Source organism: Sus scrofa, chromosome 12 (assembly GCF_000003025.6).
Source record: "Sus scrofa isolate TJ Tabasco breed Duroc chromosome 12, Sscrofa11.1, whole genome shotgun sequence".
NCBI lineage: Eukaryota > Metazoa > Chordata > Mammalia > Artiodactyla > Suidae > Sus > Sus scrofa.
Genome location: NC_010454.4, coordinates 55134514 through 55156842, shown reverse-complemented (window position 1 = coordinate 55156842; position 22329 = coordinate 55134514). Strand labels below are relative to the sequence as shown.

At 42.0% G+C, this 22329-nt stretch overlaps 1 protein-coding gene across 3 annotated transcripts in view; it reads left to right on the top strand.

Annotated features, from left to right (window-relative positions):
- The window catches only part of LOC110255887 (myosin-8), a 31333-nt gene extending 10141 nt beyond the window's left edge, over positions 1-21192 (top strand). For all 3 annotated transcript variants that reach the window (XM_021066269.1, XM_021066270.1, XM_021066271.1), the window contains 26 exons: positions 416-586; positions 2007-2316; positions 2421-2488; positions 4092-4179; positions 4264-4381; positions 4732-4855; positions 4953-5089; positions 6830-7085; positions 9886-10128; positions 10215-10391; positions 10471-10616; positions 10700-10790; positions 10876-11265; positions 11960-12086; positions 12430-12548; positions 13033-13229; positions 14626-14809; positions 14895-15060; positions 15152-15276; positions 16185-16493; positions 17128-17331; positions 18311-18436; positions 18528-18698; positions 18884-18988; positions 19829-19924; positions 20921-21192. In XM_021066269.1, coding sequence (XP_020921928.1) covers positions 416-586; positions 2007-2316; positions 2421-2488; positions 4092-4179; positions 4264-4381; positions 4732-4855; positions 4953-5089; positions 6830-7085; positions 9886-10128; positions 10215-10391; positions 10471-10616; positions 10700-10790; positions 10876-11265; positions 11960-12086; positions 12430-12548; positions 13033-13229; positions 14626-14809; positions 14895-15060; positions 15152-15276; positions 16185-16493; positions 17128-17331; positions 18311-18436; positions 18528-18698; positions 18884-18988; positions 19829-19924; positions 20921-21070 — 4398 coding nt within the window. In that variant the 3' untranslated portion in view covers positions 21071-21192. The remainder of the gene's footprint in view (positions 1-415; positions 587-2006; positions 2317-2420; positions 2489-4091; positions 4180-4263; positions 4382-4731; positions 4856-4952; positions 5090-6829; positions 7086-9885; positions 10129-10214; positions 10392-10470; positions 10617-10699; positions 10791-10875; positions 11266-11959; positions 12087-12429; positions 12549-13032; positions 13230-14625; positions 14810-14894; positions 15061-15151; positions 15277-16184; positions 16494-17127; positions 17332-18310; positions 18437-18527; positions 18699-18883; positions 18989-19828; positions 19925-20920) is intronic.

The following is a 22329-nucleotide window of genomic DNA, read 5'->3' as shown; positions in this document are numbered from 1 at the left end:
TCAAAATGATCATTTTTCTCCTGGGATTTCTGAAGAAATAATCAGTTTAAATTTCATTTCATCGCTACAGTCCACATTATTTTCAATAAAAGATTTTTCTTTCTTTCTTTCTTTTTTTTAAGGCCACAGCCACAGCATATGGAAGTTCCCAGGCTAGGGGACAAATCTGAGCTGCAACTGCCAGCCTACGCCACAGCCATAGCAATGCAGTATCTGAGCCACATCTGCAACCTACATCACAGCTTGCAGCAATGCCGGATCCTTAACCCACTAAGCAAGGCCAGGGATCAAACCTACATCCTCACAGACACTAGCCGAGTTCAGCCACAATGGGAATTCCCAATAAAAGATTTTTCAGCAATAAATTCTACTGCTATAAAAATCCATCTAATGTTCACAATTTGGTTTTGTGCAGTTCAACAGCCTGGAGCAGCTGTGCATCAACTTCACCAACGAGAAACTGCAACAGTTTTTCAACCACCACATGTTCGTGCTGGAGCAGGAGGAGTACAAGAAGGAAGGCATTGAGTGGACGTTCATCGACTTCGGGATGGACCTGGCCGCCTGCATCGAGCTCATCGAGAAGGTCTGTTTGATCTCAAAAGAAAACCTAAGCTGTAAGGGTAACTTTCACAAGTGTCTTAAGCAACTATAGAAAAGTACTGCTATAATCTTAAATAGACTGGTATCAGAACAAATTAGAGAAGAACTATTTAGAAACGACTCTTTTCAACTTTTATATAAGAGTTTAGTGTCTTTTTTCTTTTTAGGGTTGTGCCTGTGGCATATGGAAGTTCCCAGGCTAGGGGTTGAATCAGAGCTATAGCTGCCAGCCTACACCACAGCTATAGCAACATGGGATCCAAGCCACATCTTTGACTTACACCACAGCTCACGACAACACCAGATCCTTAACCCACTGGGTGGGACCTGGGATTGAACCCGTTTCCTCATGGATACTAGTTGGTTCATTACTGCTGAGCCTCAATAGGAACTCATTAGTTTCATTTTGACCAGTTTTGTTCTTTTTTTTTTTTTGTCTTTTTGCTATTTCTTTGGGCCGCTCCCGCGGCATATGGAGGTTCCCAGGCTAGGGGTCGAATCGGAGCCGCAGCCACTGGCCTACGCCAGAGCCACAGCAACGCGGGATCCGAGCCGTGTCTGCAACCTACACCACAGCTCACGGCAACGCCGGATCGTTAACCCACTGAGCAAGGGCAGGGACCGAACCCGCAACCTCATGGTTCCTAGTCGGATTCGTTAACCACTGCACCACGACGGGAACTCCAGACCAGTTTTGTTCTTCTAACACTGACTTAGATCTAATATTAAAGCAGCATCTCTATTGATATAGTCTGTTTCACTAGAAAAACTACTTCGTTAGTTTTTCTATATCCTAAATCTATATCCTTTATGATCCAAGATGTCAGCAATAGGAATAACTCTATTTTCTAAATAACAATTAATGCACAGGTAACACAGCTAGGGCTTAGATGAAAAGTAATCTGTTTGGAATTAAGAAGTCAAATTGCTTATGTTTCTTCATAATCTATCTTTAAGGAGATTAAATGCACAAAATATCTTTAAGGTTTGAGTTATTTATACTATTAAATTATTACATATAAAGTAAACATCATTCTAAGTCACTAAGTATTCTTCACAGAAAAATAAAAGTTTGACAATAGATTAATTCACCAAATAGGGAAAAATGTGATAAATACAGAACATAAATAAATAAATTGCCTCCACACGTTGTGCTGACATTTGGAGTTTTTATCCAGTTATTCTTTGAATTGAAAATAATACTATGGATTCAATGAGAGAAAGAATGGTGGAAAAGTCATGCTAGTGGAAACAAAAGGACTTCTTTCAGCTATGACCCTGGTTTACTTTCTAAATGTATTTAATCAGGAGTGCTCATAATTCAATTCAATCAAATAAGAACCACTGACTCTATCTTTTGAGACAAGATAGACTGACACCAACGTCTACTTTTCTGAATTTAGCCACTGGGCATCTTCTCCATCCTGGAGGAGGAGTGCATGTTCCCCAAGGCCACAGACACCTCCTTCAAGAACAAGCTCTACGACCAGCACCTGGGCAAGTCTGCCAACTTCCAGAAGCCCAAGGTGCTCAAGGGCAGGGCCGAGGCCCACTTCTCCCTGATCCACTACGCAGGCACCGTGGACTACAACATTGCTGGCTGGCTGGACAAGAACAAAGACCCCCTGAATGACACAGTGGTGGGGCTGTACCAGAAGTCTGCAATGAAGACTCTGGCCAGTCTCTTTTCTACATACGCTAGTGCTGAAGCCGGTACTTTCCGTGCCCCTTATCTAAAGTAAACCCATTCCCACAGAATGTTCACATACCATGTTAGCCTCCGGGACTCTAATTGATGGGTTTTCTTTTTATCTTAGACAGCGGCACAAAGAAAGGTGCTAAGAAGAAGGGTTCATCTTTCCAGACTGTGTCAGCCCTTTTCAGGGTAAAGTACAAATTTAACTTAAAAAAATATATTCAGTATTTATGAATTATCATAATTATAGACTTAGATAAATTAGGAGGGAATGGAACTATTTCAAACAGTCACTCTTCTCAGGATAGAGCCAAAGCAGTACCTCTCTTGTAGGGTGGAATGCTTTACCCAATTCCTATTATGCTCATCTAACATATTCAGGAATTCCAAAATGACCTTAGAAGCTTTCCTATTCTATAATAAGGCTAATGTTTAAGGAAGCACAGCTGCACTTCGGAACTATCCCTGTGGAAAGCTGTATCTTTATTTCACTACCACAGTCCTTTGAGAGTGTTCCAAAGCCCCTCTTGGAGAACAAACCTGAGATATACTCTTTAAGACATCCTTCCACCAAAACACATTTTTGCCCTCTGAGGGGGATTTAATTTTTTTTAATAGCTGAAAATCACTTAAAAGCAAACCTAGTGATTTTTAGATGGATGATTAAACTAGAAAATATCTCTTGAGAATAAGATAACAGTATACTAATGTTGCTACAAATAATATGCTTCTCTGAGATGACTTAAAAACTGGCTCTTCTAAAGGGGAAGGTAAGAAATGGCTGGTCTAATGGGTGCTTTGTCAGGACTTGTATGCAGATGCAACATTTCTTGACCTAAACAAGACAACTGCTCTATTTTTTTCTTTCTCACTACCAATTTGCATTATCTCACCAAATATACTCTTGTTTCATCAACTTATTTTTGTACATATTTTGAAGAGTAGAAACTCATACTATTCATTTTTTTTAATTTCCTGATGGCTACTGAGATATGAAAAAAAAAGCAACCCTGCCTTCTCAAAGAATATACCTAAGAAATATTAGGAAATATCTATATGCCAGTTTTCTATGGTTGAATAAAGCACCATTGTTTGTCATAACCAGTAACTCTTATCACTGGAATAACTCCCCCCATATGCTTCAAACTGTGGATCCTACGATCCACCCACACAAGGTCATATAGTGTCATGATTTTAGACTCTTCAAAAACAAAAACAGAAACAAAAGGAAAGAGAAAAAAACAAATTACAGGTCCCAGGGAATAATAAACTCAAGAATGGAACGGCAAACATCAGGACCGTTTGCTAACCTAGGTTACCACTGTAAACTGCTACTGTGAAAACAACTAACAGAGAGAGATGAAAGAAACCTCAGAGGTAATCTCAGCTATTTTCAGATGAGGCCCAGAGAGACAAAAAGGATTTTATAGAGTCAAGCAGCTCATTAGTGGCAATGCAAGACTATAGTCTTTTGTCTTCTGATTCCCAGGACAATACTTCCTGTGCATCAAGGCTCGGGAATTCAGTTTGTTTACAGGACAGTTCCTAGGTGTTATAAATGAATACCACGGAGACCTGCATTTCCTCCCAGCACTTTGGCCTCTGGATTATGTGGCAGGCTAGAATGCTTGAGACCTTTAAAATACTGAGCAACTGAAGCTTCAAAGACTTATATCTGGTAGTTAAAAGAGGTGCCTAGGTTTATTCCATGTAATTACAAAAAAAGAAAAAGAAAGAAAAAAGGAATCTGAAATGGACCCTTCTCATCAGTCCTTTTTATATGGTTTTCTAGGAGAATTTAAATAAACTGATGACCAATCTGAGGAGCACTCACCCTCACTTTGTACGGTGTATCATTCCCAATGAAACCAAAACTCCTGGTAAGATCTAAGAGCATGAAATAATCAAACAGGCACCAGTGCGAAATCCAGTGCCCAGTGGTGAGCACTCTGACATCTCTTCAGGGGCCATGGAGCACGAACTCGTCCTGCACCAGCTGAGGTGTAACGGCGTGCTGGAGGGCATCCGCATCTGCAGGAAGGGCTTCCCAAGCAGAATCCTATACGGGGATTTTAAACAAAGGCCAGTGTCTCTCTGTCGTGTTGCACTGAATGCTCTGAAGATTTAATCATCTTCCTTCTTGTCCTCTGTTCACTGTATTTCACGTATCCTGCTTAGTAAATATTATTAACTCTTGTGCTGGCAGGGCAGAATACAGGTTAGAAAAAGTGGCATTCCTTAAAAGTAGGAAGGAAGTTGGCATTAGACCATGAAAAAAATAGTACTGTTTTACTACCTGAGCCTAAAGGACAGTTGGATTTTCTACTTTGGCTTTTTCTCTGAGATTTTTATCGACATTTGTTTTTGGTGTGGTTTGATTTTCATGTATGACCATACCTCTCTAATTATTCTTTCTTTCTTCAACTAAACAGATACAAAGTTTTAAATGCAAGTGCTATTCCAGATGGACAGTTCATCGACAGCAAGAAGGCTTCGGAGAAACTTCTTGCCTCAATTGATATTGACCACACCCAGTACAAATTTGGACATACAAAGGTATAGCTATCATTTACTTACACCTGATCCAACTAGCTTCTGCCATTTCCGCAGCTCCTGTAGTCTGCGGATGACCTGTGGCTTTCCCTCTCTCCAGGTTTTCTTCAAAGCTGGCCTTCTGGGTCTTCTGGAAGAAATGAGAGATGAAAAGTTGGCTCAGATTATAACAAGAACTCAAGCCGTCTGCAGGGGATTCCTAATGAGGGTAGAATATCAGAAGATGTTGCAGAGGAGGTAACAATCCTGCAGAATATCAGGACTGTAAAGTCCCTTAGGGACTGTAAACCAGCCTTCCTGCTCATTAACTCTTTCATTTTGAGGTTAATAGGAACTTTTTGCCCATTCAGAACACACTCCTACAACACATCAGCCTTTGCCTAACCCCTCACACTTGGATTCCCCTCAAAGCTTCTCTCGTCCCTCAGTTTCTCCCTTTCATTCATCTCACGTCCAGCTGCAGGAATAATCTGCAGTAAGCACTATTTCCATCACGCCACATCTCAGTGTGTGGTTCCCCACGGTCTCTCATGTCAAGTCCAAGTTGCCTGTGTGTCTGTCAAGGCCCTCCCTATTCCCACCTCATCTATCATGCCCAACTGCGTAGCCCTTTCCAGGCTGCTGAGCAATGTGCTTATCTCTCACTCTCATGTTTGCACAAGCCCTTTCTTCTCGGCCTAATTTATCCATTTACCAGTTGAGAACGTCCACTTCCCCTTCCCTAATTAACATCATCCAATTCTATCCACCCAGCACCACTGCGTTCCCTGTCCTCACACACACATTTGCATTCATTCTGCTCATCTACACTTATTTACTTCTCTGTTCTAAGTGTTCCCGAGTCTTTTCCGTGTGTCAGCATTATGGCTTATGTCATGCTACCTGCTTCTGAGAGTTAAAGTTCCTATAAATTGGACCTGGAGAAATAGAATTTCCATTTTAACAAGCTTGAAGAGACAGACACATTGTTACAAGGTAGTCAAACCTTGTCAGTCTAATGCCACGATGTGCAGAGGGGTATCTTTTATTACTGTTTTAAAATTTTATTTAAATGAAAGAAATTTTGGAGCTCAATCCAGGCTAAATGCCCTGCAGACATTAACAATCTAACTGTGCAGGTAAGAATGTAGCATCTGAAAGGATTTGAGAAAAACCAGTACATTATGTGAAGATGTTAACAAAAGAAGTTTATAGAACAGACAATTCAGGGATGATTAAAATAAGAGCAGAGGCTTCAAGGAAAACATGATAAATTGTAAGCTCAATTTGGGTGGGGCAGTTCAGAAAGCAAGCCATGCCCTTTCACAGTTTGCATCAGTGTGCCAACAGCCAAGCAGCACAAACAGCTTACTATGCCACATCCATTCCCAAATCATTAATACTGTGAATTCTCAAATAATCTTAAAATGTACTTGCTGCTCATCTATACAAAGCTCTCCTCCTCTAGAGTCAGTTGCTTGGGTAGAGTGACAGGGGCTTGAAAACACAGAACTGCTCAATATGAGCAGGACACACTGACAAAGTGGTCATACTGAGGACCACTCTGAGTGTCAGGGCATGTGTGTGAAGCCTGCATAAATATACAGAATTTGGAGTTCCCACTGTGGCTCAGCAGTAACAAACCCGACTGGTATCCATGAGGACGTGGGTTTGACCCCTGCCCCCCCGCTCAGTGGGTTAAGGACCTGGCATTGCCATGAGCTGTGGTGTAGGTCGCAGACACGGCTCAGAGCTGGTATTGCAGTGGCTGTGGCATAGGCCAGCAGCTACAGCTCCGATTAAACCCCTAGCCTGGAAACTGCCATAGGCTGCAGGTGTGCCCCTAAAAAGCCAAAAAATATATATACAGAATTTGAGATATCATTTATATGTTGGGAGAGGTCATTAAAAGGAGATAATAACATTAAAAAGATAGTAACAACAACACTGTCTCCAGTGAGTGGAACAGTCTACACTGATACTTTTCTGTCATTTCAGAGAAGCTCTTTTCTGCATCCAGTACAACATCCGAGCCTTCATGAACGTCAAGCACTGGCCCTGGATGAAACTCTTCTTCAAGATCAAGCCTCTGCTGAAGAGCGCAGAGACCGAGAAGGAGATGGCCACCATGAAAGAGGAGTTCCAGAAAACCAAGGAGGAACTCGCCAAGTCAGAGGCAAAGAGGAAGGAACTGGAGGAAAAGATGGTGACTCTGTTGAAAGAGAAAAACGACCTGCAGCTCCAGGTTCAGTCTGTGAGTACTCTGCGTGCTGAATGCACCACGTTACAGAAGTTTTTCTCGAATTCACACAGACTTTGCATTCACAAATGGCCCTTTCTCAACAAAGAAAATTTCCAGTTGCTTTTTCCAGTATTTCACTTAACTTTCAACATTCCTGTGAGGAAATAAGGTACCCATTACTTTCAAATTGCAAGTGGAAAAATGGGAGATTGAAGAATGTATCTAACCACATCACAAATTTAACAACCATGAAAGAAGCAGTTCAAAGGCAGGTCCCCAAATCTGTCATTTTACTCATTTGCCTTGCCTGCTTCATCCCAGCCTTAAAAGCACAGCCGTATTTTTTTTACTGCCATGGTGTACAGCAGCTTGAGTGGAAACTTAGTTTCCAGACCAGGGCTACAGCAGTAAAAGTGCCAAGTAACAACGGCTAGACCCCCAGCGAACTCCCTGTTTTCTGAATGCAAGTGTATGGGGCTATATATAAGTTCAAGAAAGACAGTTATTCTTATTTCTCTCTGTATCTCTTTTCCCCAGCCCCCAAGATCGAGCTCAACAAATTCATCAGCCATTACTTGAACTGAACCAGTAGGGTGGAAGGCAGAGATTCTTCCTTTGATTCAATGCCTAAGTTCTTCTTTTTTGTTTTGTTTTGTCTTTTTGCTTTTTCTAGGGCCGCTCCCGCAGCATATGAAGGTTCCCAGGTTAGGTGTCCAATCGGAGCTGTGGCCACCGGCCTACACCACAGCCACGGCAACATGGGATCCGAGCCTCATCTGCAACCTATACCACAGCTCACGGCAACGCCGGATCCCTAACCCACTGAACAAGGCCAAGGATCAAACCTGCAACATCATGGTTCCTAGTCTGATTTGTTAACCACTGCTCCACAATGGGAACTCCACTGCCTAAGTTCTTAAGGTCTCTGTTTATTGGTTCAAGAAGGAGTTATAACCAGAGTGGGGTAGGTTTGGAACCAGCACTCTGGCCAAATATAACCTATCTCCTTGATTCAACAAGCCCAACAATGTCATGAAGAAACCTGTAAAAAGGATAGCTTCCAGAGTTCCCGTCATGGCGCAGTGGTTAACGAATCCGACTAGGAAACATGAGGTTGCGGGTTCGGTCCCTGCCCTTGCTCAGTGGGTTAACGATCCGGCGTTGCCGTGAGCTGTGGTGTAGGTTGCAGATGCGGTTCGGATTCCGCGTTGCTGTGGCTCTGGCGTAGGCCGGTGGCTGCGGCTCCGATTCGACCCCTAGCCTGGGAACCTCCATATGCCGCAGGAGTGGCCCAAGAAACAGCAACAACAACAACAACAACAAAAAGACAAAAAAAAAAGACAAAAAAAAAAAAAAAAGGATCGCTTCCTTAAAATTCTGAAGCTTTTTCAACTTTTCCTTCTGATAAAATCACTTATATGATGGTTACATTTTCCTTAAAGCACAGTATCACAGCCTCTTCATCTTAGCTTCTTTTCATAGGTATTCTCATTACTCAGTAAGTAAATATTCACTTGTTTATCACCATTAAAAATAAAAGCAGGAGTTCCCGTCATGGCGCAGTGGTTAGTGAATCTGACTGGGAGCCATGAGGTTGTGGGTTCGATCCCTGGCCTTGCTCAGTGGGTTAGGGATCCAGCGTTGCCATGAGCTGTGGTGTAGATTGCAGACACGGCGTGGATCCCGCGTTGCTGTGGCCCTGGCATAGGCTGGCAGCTACAGCTCCGATTCAACCCCTAGCCTGGGAAACTTCCATATGCCATGGGAGCTGCCCTAGAAAAGGCAAAAAGACAATAATAATAATAATAATAATAAAAGCAAAGACTGAAAAAAAAAGTGTTTCATTATGGTGCAGTGGATTAAGGATCTGGCATCATCACTGCAGTGCTCAGGTCACTGAAATGGCATGGGTTCAGTCCCTGGCCCAGGAACTTTCACATGCTGCAGATGTGGCCAAATAAATAAATAAAAGCAAAGGAGCCCTGGGAAATCCCTGTTATCATCCATTTATGCATTTTAAAAACTTAAGATATAAACAAACATTGAGAAGTTAAAGATCTTCCCTGGGGCCAAAATAATTAGTGCTGAACTAATTTTCATGAGTTCTTTAGTCACTTAGAGAAACTTTATTGACATAAGTAATTTCTCAAAATTATAAGTTCGTAGGTATTCTAAAATTCATTTTGTGACTAACAGGTAATTCTTAAAATGGAAATGGAAATCTTGGACAGTTAGAGCACTATGACAGACTATCAGGGAGGTCTGAGTGTACACGGGAATGTACTCGTAGGCATGAAATTATTTATGTTCTTTTTTTCTTTTTTAATTCAATCTAACAGTTGTTTGAGGCAAGAAAGGAAATGATCAAAACCAAAACTAACCAATTTGATTAAGTTGAAAGCTTCAAATATTATAGCTGAAATGTTCTTAGTCATTTATTCCAACCCTTTTAATTGGATGAGATCACAAAAAATAAGAAAAACAAAGCAATCTGCCCAAGGTCATACATACAGAGGCAAATTTGGGCAAGAACCCAGGCTTCCTTGGGTCCCTCCACTCTTGTATACAATACTTTTTAAAACAGTCAACTGCTTTAATCCAGTCATTTTTCAGAGTAATTTGCTTCTAAATCTACAGTTCCACATCTAATTAGCTACATTTATCCAGACAATGTAATAATGTTCAATTAAGTTTAATTCATATTCACACTGAAAAATTCATTATCATTCAATAAACACTACTATTTTGTGCAAGGAACAAGTTCCCAACTAAATAACAAATTCTCTAAATAGCTCAATGAATCTTTCCACAGGAAGCTGACGCCTTGGCTGATGCAGAGGAAAGGTGTGAGCAACTGATTAAAAACAAAATCCAGCTGGAGGCCAAAATCAAGGAGGTGACTGAGAGAGCTGAGGATGAGGAAGAGATCAATGCCGAGCTGACGGCCAAGAAGAGGAAACTGGAGGATGAGTGCTCAGAACTGAAGAAAGACATCGATGACCTTGAGCTGACACTGGCCAAGGTTGAAAAGGAGAAACATGCCACAGAGAACAAGGTATGAATCAGATTCTGCTACACCATGCAGAGTCTGCCATCCAACTAAGGTGCTTTACTGCGGAGATTCCTTCTTAAATTTTCCAGGTGAAAAACCTCACGGAAGAGATGGCAGGCCTGGACGAAACCATTGCAAAGCTGACCAAGGAGAAGAAGGCCCTCCAGGAGGCCCACCAGCAGACCCTGGATGACCTGCAGGCAGAAGAGGACAAAGTCAACACCCTGAACAAAGCTAAAGCCAAGCTAGAGCAGCAAGTGGATGATGTAAGTGTATTTTTAATATGACCTGAAAATTTATTAAAAATATACTTTTAATTCCTAACAAGGTTTACTTTCTCATTAGCTTGAAGGGTCTCTGGAGCAAGAAAAGAAACTTCGAATGGATCTAGAAAGAGCTAAGAGGAAACTGGAGGGTGACCTAAAATTGGCCCAAGAATCCATAATAGATATAGAAAATGACAAACAACAGCTTGATGAGAAACTTAAAAAGTAGGAACTCCAGAAAAAAAATTCTATGCAACATCATCTTCAATTCATGTGGGTACTAATATGTCTTGTTCTTCTGTCTAAAGGAAAGAATTTGAAATCAGCAATCTGCTAAGCAAAATTGACGATGAGCAGGCGGTAGAAATTCAACTACAGAAGAAGATCAAAGAGTTGCAGGTGAGTCATCACACCTCTATTTGTTTCTGTACCCAAAGCCCTGAACTTTAGATGAGTTCCTGTTAATGTGCTGCATCTCTGCCAGGCCCGCATTGAGGAGCTTGAAGAGGAGATCGAGGCAGAGCGGGCCTCCAGGGCCAAAGCAGAGAAGCAGCGCTCCGACCTCTCCCGGGAACTGGAGGAGATCAGCGAGAGGCTGGAAGAAGCCGGAGGGGCGACGTCAGCCCAGATTGAGATGAACAAGAAGCGCGAGGCCGAGTTCCAGAAGATGCGCCGGGACCTGGAGGAGGCCACCCTGCAGCACGAGGCCACAGCAGCTGCTCTTAGGAAGAAGCACGCAGACAGCGTGGCCGAGCTGGGGGAGCAGATCGACAACCTGCAGAGGGTCAAGCAGAAGCTGGAGAAGGAGAAGAGCGAGCTGAAGATGGAGATCGATGACCTTAGCAGTAATGCAGAGACCATTTCCAAAGCCAAGGTACACACTACTATCCTTAAATGAGGGTAATCAATAACCTATAAGAACCTCCATCACTCTGTCATTAAACACTGTTTGTAGGCACTGATCTCAAGTTTTCTATTATAATATATTCCATTCTATTCCATTTTTTTAAATGCTGGATATGACTAAGATTATTTCAAAATCTACCTTATGCAAGTGTCAGTATCCAGTACCACTGAGATAAACGAATAAGCCCCAATAATGACCATTTTAGGAACATTTTGCACCCACCATGCTTGACGTCTAGCATGTTCCATAGAGTTGGTGCCATAAGTTCCTACTCACACACAATATTCTTAAAAATATTTTAAGAATCATGTGTTGGAGTTCCCTCTGTGGCTCAGTGGTTAACGAACCCAACTAATATCCATGAGGACGTGGGTTCGATCCCTGGCCTTGCTCAGTGGGTTAAGGATCCAGCATTCCTGTGAGCTATAGTGTAGGCCGCAGGTGCAGCTGGGATCCCTCATTGCTGTGGCTGGGGTGTAGGCTGACAGCTACAGCTCCGATTCAACCCCCAGCCTGGGAACATCTATATGCCACGGGTGTGGCCCTAAAGAGACAAAAACAAAAAACAAAAAGCAAAAAAAAAAAAAAAAAAAAAGAATCAAGTGTTAACATCTTTTTACTGCATTCAGTATCTTGTCTTTCACTGCCACACATCCCGTAGGGAAACCTGGAGAAGATGTGCCGCACTCTAGAAGATCAAATGAGTGAACTTAAGACAAAGGAGGAAGAGCAGCAGCGGCTGATCAATGACCTGACGGCTCAAAGAGCGCGCCTGCAGACAGAAGCTGGTAAAGCTTTGAGTCCTGCAACTATGTCCTAGACTAAAGCAATTCCAGGAGTTTGAATTAACAGCAATACTACCGTATTAAAGAGGGGTAAACAACCTACCAGAATTTGCTGAGCAGATAAGAAAAAAAAAAGAAAGAATCAGCAGACTGGTTTACTTGTTATACTCCTACAGAGATACTGCTTTTTAAAAAATCTCTACTTCTAGCCAGTTCTGTAACTATTTAGAATTAAATAAAATATATATTTGTCATATATTTTATATATATATATATATATACACACACAAACATTAGGCTTATTTGTTTATGCTGTTAACAATTCTTTCGCTCCTCTGATCCTTAGGTGAATATTCACGACAACTGGATGAGAAAGATGCTTTGGTCTCTCAGCTTTCAAGGACTAAACAAGCATCTACTCAGCAGATTGAGGAGCTGAAACGTCAGCTAGAGGAAGAAACTAAAGTAAGTTTTACCAAAGATCTTCTTGGCTAATCAAAACTAAACATGTTTTTCCACAGAAAAGAAACTCATGGACTTGGAGAACAGACTTGTGGTTACCAAGGAGGAGGAGAAGTGGGTTGGACTGGGAATCTGGGGTTAACAGATGCAAACCATTGCATTTGGAGTAGATAAGCAATGAGATCCTGCTGTATAGCACTGGGAACTATATCTAGTCACTTGTTGTGGGGCATGATGGAGGATAATGTGAGAAAAATAATGTGTATATATACATGTGTGTGTGTGTGTGTGTGAGAGAGAGAGAGAGACTGGGTCGATTTTCTGTATAGTAGAAAAATGACAGAACACTGTAAACCAACTATAATGGAAAAAATAAAAGTCATTAAAATAAATAAATAAAAATTAATGTGTTCAGTTAGGTTCCACTTTAAGTGTATAAATTAAACTGAAAAAATAAATTTAAGTCACTAAACTTCTCCTTCCACAGGCCAAGAACGCCCTGGCCCACGCCCTGCAGTCCTCCCGCCACGACTGCGACCTGCTGCGGGAACAGTATGAGGAGGAGCAGGAAGCCAAGGCCGAGCTGCAGAGGGCGCTGTCCAAGGCCAACAGCGAGGTTGCCCAGTGGAGGACCAAGTACGAGACGGACGCCATTCAGCGCACCGAGGAGCTGGAGGAGGCCAAGTGTGTACCGTGAACTCTGGAGGCGGGAAATGACATGGCTTCCTAGCTGCCCAATTCAGCAACTCCCTGAAACGGCTGTGATAATGAGGATGCTAACATGACAACAGCAGAAGCTAACATTTACTGAGTGCATACTATGTGTCAAATGCTACTATATATTAACTCATTCAGTGTTCGTAGCAATGTTATGCTGCATTGTTATTGGTATACATACTTTACAGGTGACGAAATTGAGACTAGGAGAGATTAACCAACCAACACAAGAGTATATAATTAATACATAGTACAGCTGGGATTAGGACCGACATTCTGATTCCGGAGACCACCTTCTTCAGTACTGTAGCACAAAGACAGATCCCTTAAAACTCATGTTGGAGGCCACCAAACCATGCATAATATCCAGGGTGAGTCAGAATAGAGTAAAGCCTTAGTCTGAGTACAGACCAAAGGAGACTTTCAGGTAGACCTTCTAGAGCATTAGGGCTAAAGTTTTTTGTGTATATTAGGCATGTACAGTTGGCACACAATTGAGTAAAGCAAGAATGTAGACAATTCAGAAGGGAAAAAAAAAAAACCTGCCTTTGCTAAGAATGCGTGAACTGTCCTGATTTATTGATCTATTTCTTTCTCTGGTGAGAGACTGTTCAAATATTTAGCATTAGAATAAACTGGCTATTTTTCTCTAGGGAAAAAGTATACAAGTAAAATGAAAAGTCTGAGAAAGAAGAATATACCCAATATATTTGTGCCCAATAAAGTACCTAGTTAGTCTCAAATCCTTTTTGGAATGATATGAGATATATAAATCAATCAATAAAATTACCCTGGCTAATCCTTCTCCATATCATACTCAATGAGAAGCCATGAAAATCCTGAAATCTTATGCAGTAAAGTACATGCCAACTCCAACAATAACCCCTAAGAATGCAAAAACAAAAAGGACTAGTGGAGTTCCTGTCATGGCTAATAGGAAGCAAATCTGACTAGTATCCATGAGGATGCAGGTTTGATCCCTGGCCTTGCTCAGTAGGTTAAGGATCTGGCATTGCCGTGAGCTGTGGTGTAGGTCGCAGACACGGCTCGGATCCTGAGTTGCTGTGGCTGTGGCACAGGCCAGCAGCTAGGGCTCCGATTGGCCCCCTGGCCTGGGAACTTCCATATGCCACGGGTGCAGCCCTAAAAAGACAAAAAAAAAAAAAAAAAAAAAAAAAGGGCTTGAGTTCACTACTTTGGATCTTTTCATAGTTGATCAATCTAGAACCGTGTTCTGACTACCACAGTTTTGAAAACCATACTACTTGACATTATAGAAATAGGACCACGAAAGGGGGCCCAGGAAGTTATCACTTTCCCTTATTCCTGACCTCTTTCCTTAAATGCCTGGTTAACTTTTCAGGAAGAAGCTAGCCCAGCGTCTGCAGGAAGCTGAGGAACATGTAGAAGCCGTGAATGCCAAGTGCGCCTCCCTTGAGAAGACTAAGCAGCGGCTCCAGAATGAGGTCGAGGACCTCATGCTCGATGTGGAGAGGTCCAATGCTGCCTGCACGGCTCTGGATAAGAAGCAGAGGAACTTTGACAAGGTAGCCCCAGCCTGCTCAAACTCCATCGGTGTTTTACTTTGTCTCCCATTCTCCTTCCATCAGCTGACAATTTACCACTTTTCAGGTCCTATCAGAATGGAAACAGAAGTACGAGGAAACTCAGGCTGAACTTGAGGCCTCCCAGAAGGAGTCCCGTTCACTCAGCACTGAGCTGTTCAAGGTCAAGAATGCCTACGAGGAATCCCTGGACCAACTTGAAACGCTAAAGAGGGAAAATAAGAACTTGCAGCGTGAGTGCTCTTGAACTTTCCTACCCAACCTGGCCCTGGCAAGACCTATGCTGCATCAGTCTGACCACTTCTCCCTTCGGTTCACCCACAGAGGAGATTTCTGACCTCACGGAGCAGATTGCAGAGGGAGGGAAACAAATTCATGAATTGGAAAAAATAAAGAAGCAACTGGAACAAGAGAAATGTGATATTCAGGCTGCCTTAGAGGAAGCAGAGGTATATATGATGATGCCATAGGAGGAAAATCAAAGATAAACAGTGGTAAAAACACTCAGTGGGCAATGGTACTATGAGATGGATCCATTATTACACAGCAGGTGAGAATCTGAACTCATATAATCCTGGCGAAGGGCAATTTGGCAGTAATTATCAAAAGTCTTAAAAATGTAATACCATGTCCTGTAAATTTTATTTCTAAGAATCTATCCCAAGAAAATTATCTTAAATGGAGGTAGAGCTTTAAACACATGATGTCCAATCCCAAAAACAAGGTGAAGCAAACTACAGAACACCCGTAGTTGTACATATATGGGGAGATATTTATGGCAGAGAGTAATTTTTAAAGCAGGGCACACATTTGCATATACAATATAATTCTGTCATGAGGAGATAGCTATAAATAAGGGGAAAACTAGAAAAATGTACCCCATTAAAATTGTGTCTCTGAGTGGAAGCACAGAGGAAATTTTTCTTTTTTTATAAATCACCCCATATTCTACAGTGAACATATATTTTATAATTAGATATATATAGAGAGAGACATTTTTAAAACTGAGAATTTCTACAATAGGATTTAGTATATCACACATGAACATTTTAAGTTATAAAACAGATTGAGAGTTCCTGCTTATTATACACAAGTTTAATCATGTAATTTTTGTTAGTACTTGTATGAATAATATGCATCTATCACTTTATACTTTACAAAGCACCCTTATGACAGAGCTGCCCCATAAAATCCACAACTGAATAAAAGGGAAATTTCCCTAGTAGGCTCCTGGAAGTATCGTATTGCACTCTGTAAAATTAGACGAACTCATATCAGCAAGAGTTTGGCTCACAAGGAAATATACTCCAGAGAGCCAACTCACTTTCCATGATTAACTGATCACTATTTAATTAAGGCATCGCTTGAACATGAAGAGGGAAAGATCCTGCGCATCCAGCTGGAGCTGAACCAAGTCAAAGCCGACGTTGATAGAAAAATTGCCGAAAAAGATGAGGAAATTGAACAGCTGAAGAGGAACCACATTAGAGTGGTAGAGTCCATGCAGAGCACGCTGGATGCTGAGATCAGGAGCAGGAATGATGCCCTGAGAGTCAAGAAGAAGATGGAAGGAGATTTGAATGAAATGGAAATCCAGCTGAACCATGCCAACCGCTTGGCAGCAGAGAGCTTGAGGAACTACAGGAACACCCAAGGCATCCTCAAGGTAAATGCGTCCACATTAACTGCTCAGACAAGTCAGGGAGGTGACCCATCTTCCATTCATCACAACGGCTTCTGGTTAAACTATCCATTTTTTTTCTATTAAATTATAAACTATACAGTTCATAGTATGGAGGTAGCTAAATTAAGTACACAGAGTATAATATTAAAAAACATATATTGTGTACAAAAAAAGAACATACACACACACACACACACAAAACAGAAGCCCAGAGATAAGCTATGATAGGAGGGAAATTACAAAACTTTGATACCAATAGGCCTGAGGTTGAGTCTTGGTTTTTGTCACTTGCCAGCTGTGTGACTTTAGGCAAGTTATTTAACCTCTCAGAACCTCTGTTTCTTCTACAAAATACAAATGAAACCACCCTCTACACAGGGTTACTTGTGACAATCGAGTGCAGTAACAGATGTCAACCACTGGGTAAAGCGTATGGAAAACGCTCCATACCTGATAGACACTGGTGACTTGCACGTGAAAAATAACAGTTGATGGCATACACACAACAAGAATCTGTCTCCTGATAATTCTCTCTCACCTAAGCTGGTGACATCACCATTTCGACGCTCATTCACATCCTCCTCAGAGTGTCCAAGGCCCTCTATTAACTTAACAGGACACCCAGCTCCACCTGGACGACGCTCTCCGAGGCCAGGAGGACCTGAAGGAGCAGCTGGCCATCGTGGAGCGCAGAGCCAGCCTGCTGCAGGCCGAGGTGGAGGAGCTGCGGGCCACTCTGGAGCAGACGGAGAGGAGCAGGAAAATTGCAGAACAGGAGCTTCTGGATGCCAGTGAGCGAGTCCAGCTCCTGCACACCCAGGTGGGACTCTCACATCAACAAATGCTGACATATTGTGAAGCAATGAATCAGGATTATAACTGGAAGCACTCCATTTTTAAAAATATGTATATATGTTAAAGGATGGGGGATATGCTTTAAGATATTGATTGTAATTATCTTGGAGTGATGGGACCTTAGCTGATTTTTTTGATGGGCATTCTTTTTTGTCTTTTTTAGATTTTCTACCAAAAAGGAGCAAGGGTATTACTTTTATATTTTAAAATGAAATTTAATTCTAGATTATTTCAAAAACCATGATGTGGAATAAAACTGAGTAAGGATTCCCATTGACTTCAAAATCTGGAACTATGTCGAGTAGCCTCATCAGGAGTGCTTCGGCACTCGGCACTGCTATGTTTACTGTCCCTGTGCCTTGCAGGACATTTATCATTGCTGACCCGCCTGGGCATGAAATTTAGCAGCCCAGGTCATTGTGACAACCAAAAATATCCACCTCAGACGTTTCCAAATATCCACTGAGTTGGTCTTGCTTTCCCTAGAGAACCACCAGGTTGAAATCATAAGAAAATGTTTTCTTAACAGTCATTCAGTATTCCCCAAGGGAGCAAGCCATTCAGGTTAACAGACTATATTCCTTCTAATTGAGAAACTCTCACTGCCAGGCTCTCATAAAAATAATCTATTCTTTTCTAATGTTTCCAACCTTTAAAGGAGAGCATACTGGTGATGTCTGGTTGACATATAATTGAAAAAACAAGTAATTAATATAGGCATTCTCGAACCTCCAAACTCCTTATGCATAAATCAAATGGATGTAGGGATAGCGTGGGACGGGGGGGACCAACCTTACCGATGATTAACATTTTGCACTGAACAAATATTTAAAGTTTAGTGAAATGTTGCCATTAGGTCCCCTGCATGAGCCAACAAGTAAGACACCGGTAAAATCCCAACTGTGCAAACTGTAAGTCTTACGAATTTCCACTATTTTTGACAGAACACCAGCCTGATCAACACCAAGAAGAAATTAGAAAGTGATATTTCACAACTCCAGAGTGAAGTGGAAGAAGTAATCCAAGAGTCACGCAACGCAGAAGAGAAGGCCAAGAAGGCCATCACTGATGTGAGCAAGATGAGCATCTGTTTATAGCAATACATGTGTGTTACCTGCTATTTTTGAGTTTCTTTATTGCCCTGGTTTATTTACTAATTAGGCAGCCATGATGGCCGAGGAGCTGAAGAAGGAGCAGGACACCAGCGCCCACCTGGAGCGGATGAAGAAGAACCTGGAGCAGACGGTGAAGGACCTGCAGCACCGCCTGGACGAGGCGGAGCAGCTGGCCCTGAAGGGCGGGAAGAAGCAGATCCAGAAGCTGGAGGCCAGAGTGGGTCTCTCAATCCCTCTGAATCTGGGAAGGGAAAGGGGCGCTCCTCTATCCTTCTCTCTTCTTATATACTGACTCCCGTCCCTCTCCTGGGGCTGGGGACAGCCACCCAATATCTTCAGTAGGTCCCAAGTTAATTAATATCCCTCCAAGACTGACTATATAAATATCTTTCTTGATTGTAGGTACGTGAACTTGAAGGAGAGGTTGAAAGCGAACAGAAACGTAACGCTGAGGCTGTTAAAGGTTTGCGGAAACATGAGAGAAGAGTAAAGGAACTCACCTACCAGGTAAGGGGAAGAACTTACTGGACTATCCAGACTTCCTGCCCAAAGGGAAATTAAAAACCTGGTGATGGTTTATGTGGCATTCACAGACAGGAACACATTAACTTGATCTATACAAGCGGCAAATGATGTAACTGCTTATCACAGACCCTTTCCTAAGCTAGGAAAATCAGGAAGACCTTTAGATAAATAGCACAAGCAAGGAAAGAATATAGGTTTCAAAGCCATATCAACTGGTATTAGTCCTGGTTTGGCCTCTCTTACTTTTTCAACTTGGATAAGTTACTTAACATTCTACACCTTAATTGAAGAACTCGCGTCATGGCTCAGTGGTTAATGAAGCCGACTAATACCCATGAGGACGAGGGTTAGATCCCTGGTCTTTCTCAGTGGGTTAAGGATCCAGCATTGCTGTGAGCTCTGGTGTAGGCTGCAGACAAGGCGCAGATCCCAAGTTGCCACGGCTGTGGTGTAGGCCAGCAGCTATAGCTCTGATTTAACCCCCTAGCCTGGGAACTTCCATATACCATGGGTGTGGCCCTAAAAAGACAATAAATAAATAAATAAATAAACCTTAACTCATCACCTATAAGAGAGAATGATAACATCTACTCACCAGAGTAGGGAGGTAAGGATTGGAGATATATGTGATTCTCCAATATAGTACCTGCACACAGTGGGTGTTTCACAAGAGCGGCCACTGTTACTACCATGAAGGAAGCCTCAGAGTTGACTGTGCTTTCCCCAGGCCCACCTGCCATCTCACCAAAGTGATTTATTTTACCACCTACAGTAGTTTTATTTCATTGGACTGAATGCAGACCATTTTTTTCGAACTTCCAGACTGAGGAAGACCGCAAAAATATTCTCAGGCTGCAGGACTTGGTAGATAAATTACAGGCGAAGGTGAAATCATACAAGAGACAAGCTGAGGAGGCTGTAAGTATCTTTAAACCCTTAAGGGAAGAAGAAAACTTCTTTTAGGGTACAGGATGTATTAAGAGAATGTGTTAATGAGAAAAAAAGAGACAAAAAATGTCAATCATATTTTAAGAGAAATGATATAAACATAAAGTTATCCCAACTCCTCATTATAGATTAAGACTTCAAGAGGAAATATTTTTATTATTAAGCAATTTGTGGGGGTTGGAGGAAAACAAGAAAGTTCCAAATAAACTACCTTACTTGATAGTTACAAAGAATATCCAGTAGAACATCTAATTAACACCGCAATAAATACTCCTCTCCTTCTAGAAAGCCACAAAATCAGGTGTTCCCAAAACTCAAACATAAATCTTTTACCCCCGCTGACCCCTTCACTCACTACCAGTGTTATCAGCAGGGCTCACCCCTGCGCGTTTGCTATAGCACATTAGGATTTGCTGCGAGATTCTCCACTTCACTTTTCCTGGTCCTTCCCCACTCTTCCAGACACAACAGAGTGGGTACGAGGTAAGGAAAGGGAACACAGAAGGGAGAGACACAAATGGCACTAAGTCCAACCAACAGAGGACTTTCTTCCTAGCCCCATTTCCCCCCCATCTCTGTCTGTATCCGTCATCAAAAATACACGGCAAAAAAAATTTTAAGAGGCATTTTCCTGAAGTTATAATTTGACCTTGCACTTACTTTCTAAACTCCATGAGCATACATGGGTCTCCCCTCCTTTCCATCAGTCCACACATCATAAATGAATTTCACACATATACAGGGTTGTGTAATGAGCTTATGTCTTCTGTTTCAAAATCATTTCTTCTTTCATTTTTTTAGAGTAAAAAATATAATTGAAGTTATAACTTCTGCCTGGATTTGAAGTCAGATATGGCAAACAGACCATAAGAAGGAAATATCTGAGTTGAGAAAATAATACCTTTTGGTCACAAGTTCAGTGAGAACCACAAAGTCTAATTGTCACAACTTTATCTCCACTCTTAGGAGGAACAATCCAACGCCAATCTTGCCAAAATCCGCAAGCTCCAGCATGAGCTGGAAGAGGCCGAGGAACGGGCTGACATTGCTGAGTCCCAGGTCAACAAGCTGCGGGTTAAGAGCCGGGAGATCCACCCAAAAGTCAGTGCAGAATGAACATATCTGCCTGATGCTGCCAAGGGGCTACAGAAGGCACAAAATGTGCTATTCTGGGTCACTTGCTTTGTCAGGTCCTACTCTTAACGTTGAAAAAATTAAAACTACAGTGAACTTCTAAATTGAACCAAACTCACTTTTTTTTTTCTTTTTTTTCTTCTTTCTGGCACCAGCGTGCAGCAGCTTGGTGTGGGATCTCAGTTCCCAGATGACAGAATGAACTTAGGCCATAGTGGTGAAAGCACTGAATCCTAACCACAAGACCACCAGGGAACTCCCCAGACTGTCATTTTTTATTTCCAAAATTATCTGTTCTCAAACACAGTTCTTACTTAGCTATCATTTAATACTATATATGGCTCTGCAGAACATTCAATATTTGTACCTCCTGGCACCACCAGCTTCCCCTTTCCCATCTCCATTTCCACCTCTACAACACAGGTACCCACACGCAGAGACACATACAAAATTATCTTCTGCTCTTTTGCTGAACCTGATTCTACCATGTCTCTCTAGATTGTTACAAATTGCTAAGAAAACCACTCCCTGAGGCTACCCCTTCAGAGAGGACCCACTCGTGTATCCACTCCACAAGTTGGAATTGAGCACCTATTATGTGCTGGCCTCTGTTCTAAGTTTACTAGGTATTACAATGAACAAAGCATAGTTCCCACCCTCTGGGAGCTTATATACCACAAGGAGAGAAAGGCAGTCAACAAATAAGAAGCTGTGTCACACAACAGATGATAAGTACTAGTGAGAAAAAAAGTAGGAGAGAGGCAGTTAGCACTCTATAGAAAGTAGTCAAGGAAGGCTTCTCTAAGAAGGCATTTGAGTGGAGACCTGAAGGAAGCAAGAGGGTAAGCCATGAGATTAACAAGGCAGAGCCTTTCCAAGGGAAGGAACAACAGAAAATGCAAAGGCCCTGAGGCAGGATTAGTTTGGTAGGTTGGGAAGGAGGCTAGCAGGGTTAGAGGAGAATGAGCAAGATTGTTACAGCAAAAGAGAGGTATCTGGAGCCCAGAGATCCTGTAGGGCCTGAGGCCACCTCAGGACTTTTGTCTTTACTCAGAAAGAGATGTGAAATCTTTAGAAGGTTTTGACCAGAGAAGTGATATTAGCACATTTTTAAAAAGAATCACTCTTACTGCTGTGTTGAGAACAGACTAAAGGGGATAGAGGTGGAAACCAGGAGACCAGTTAGGAGTTTACTGCAAAATAAAAGATTAAAAAAAAAAAAAAGCCTGTGGCTTGGACCA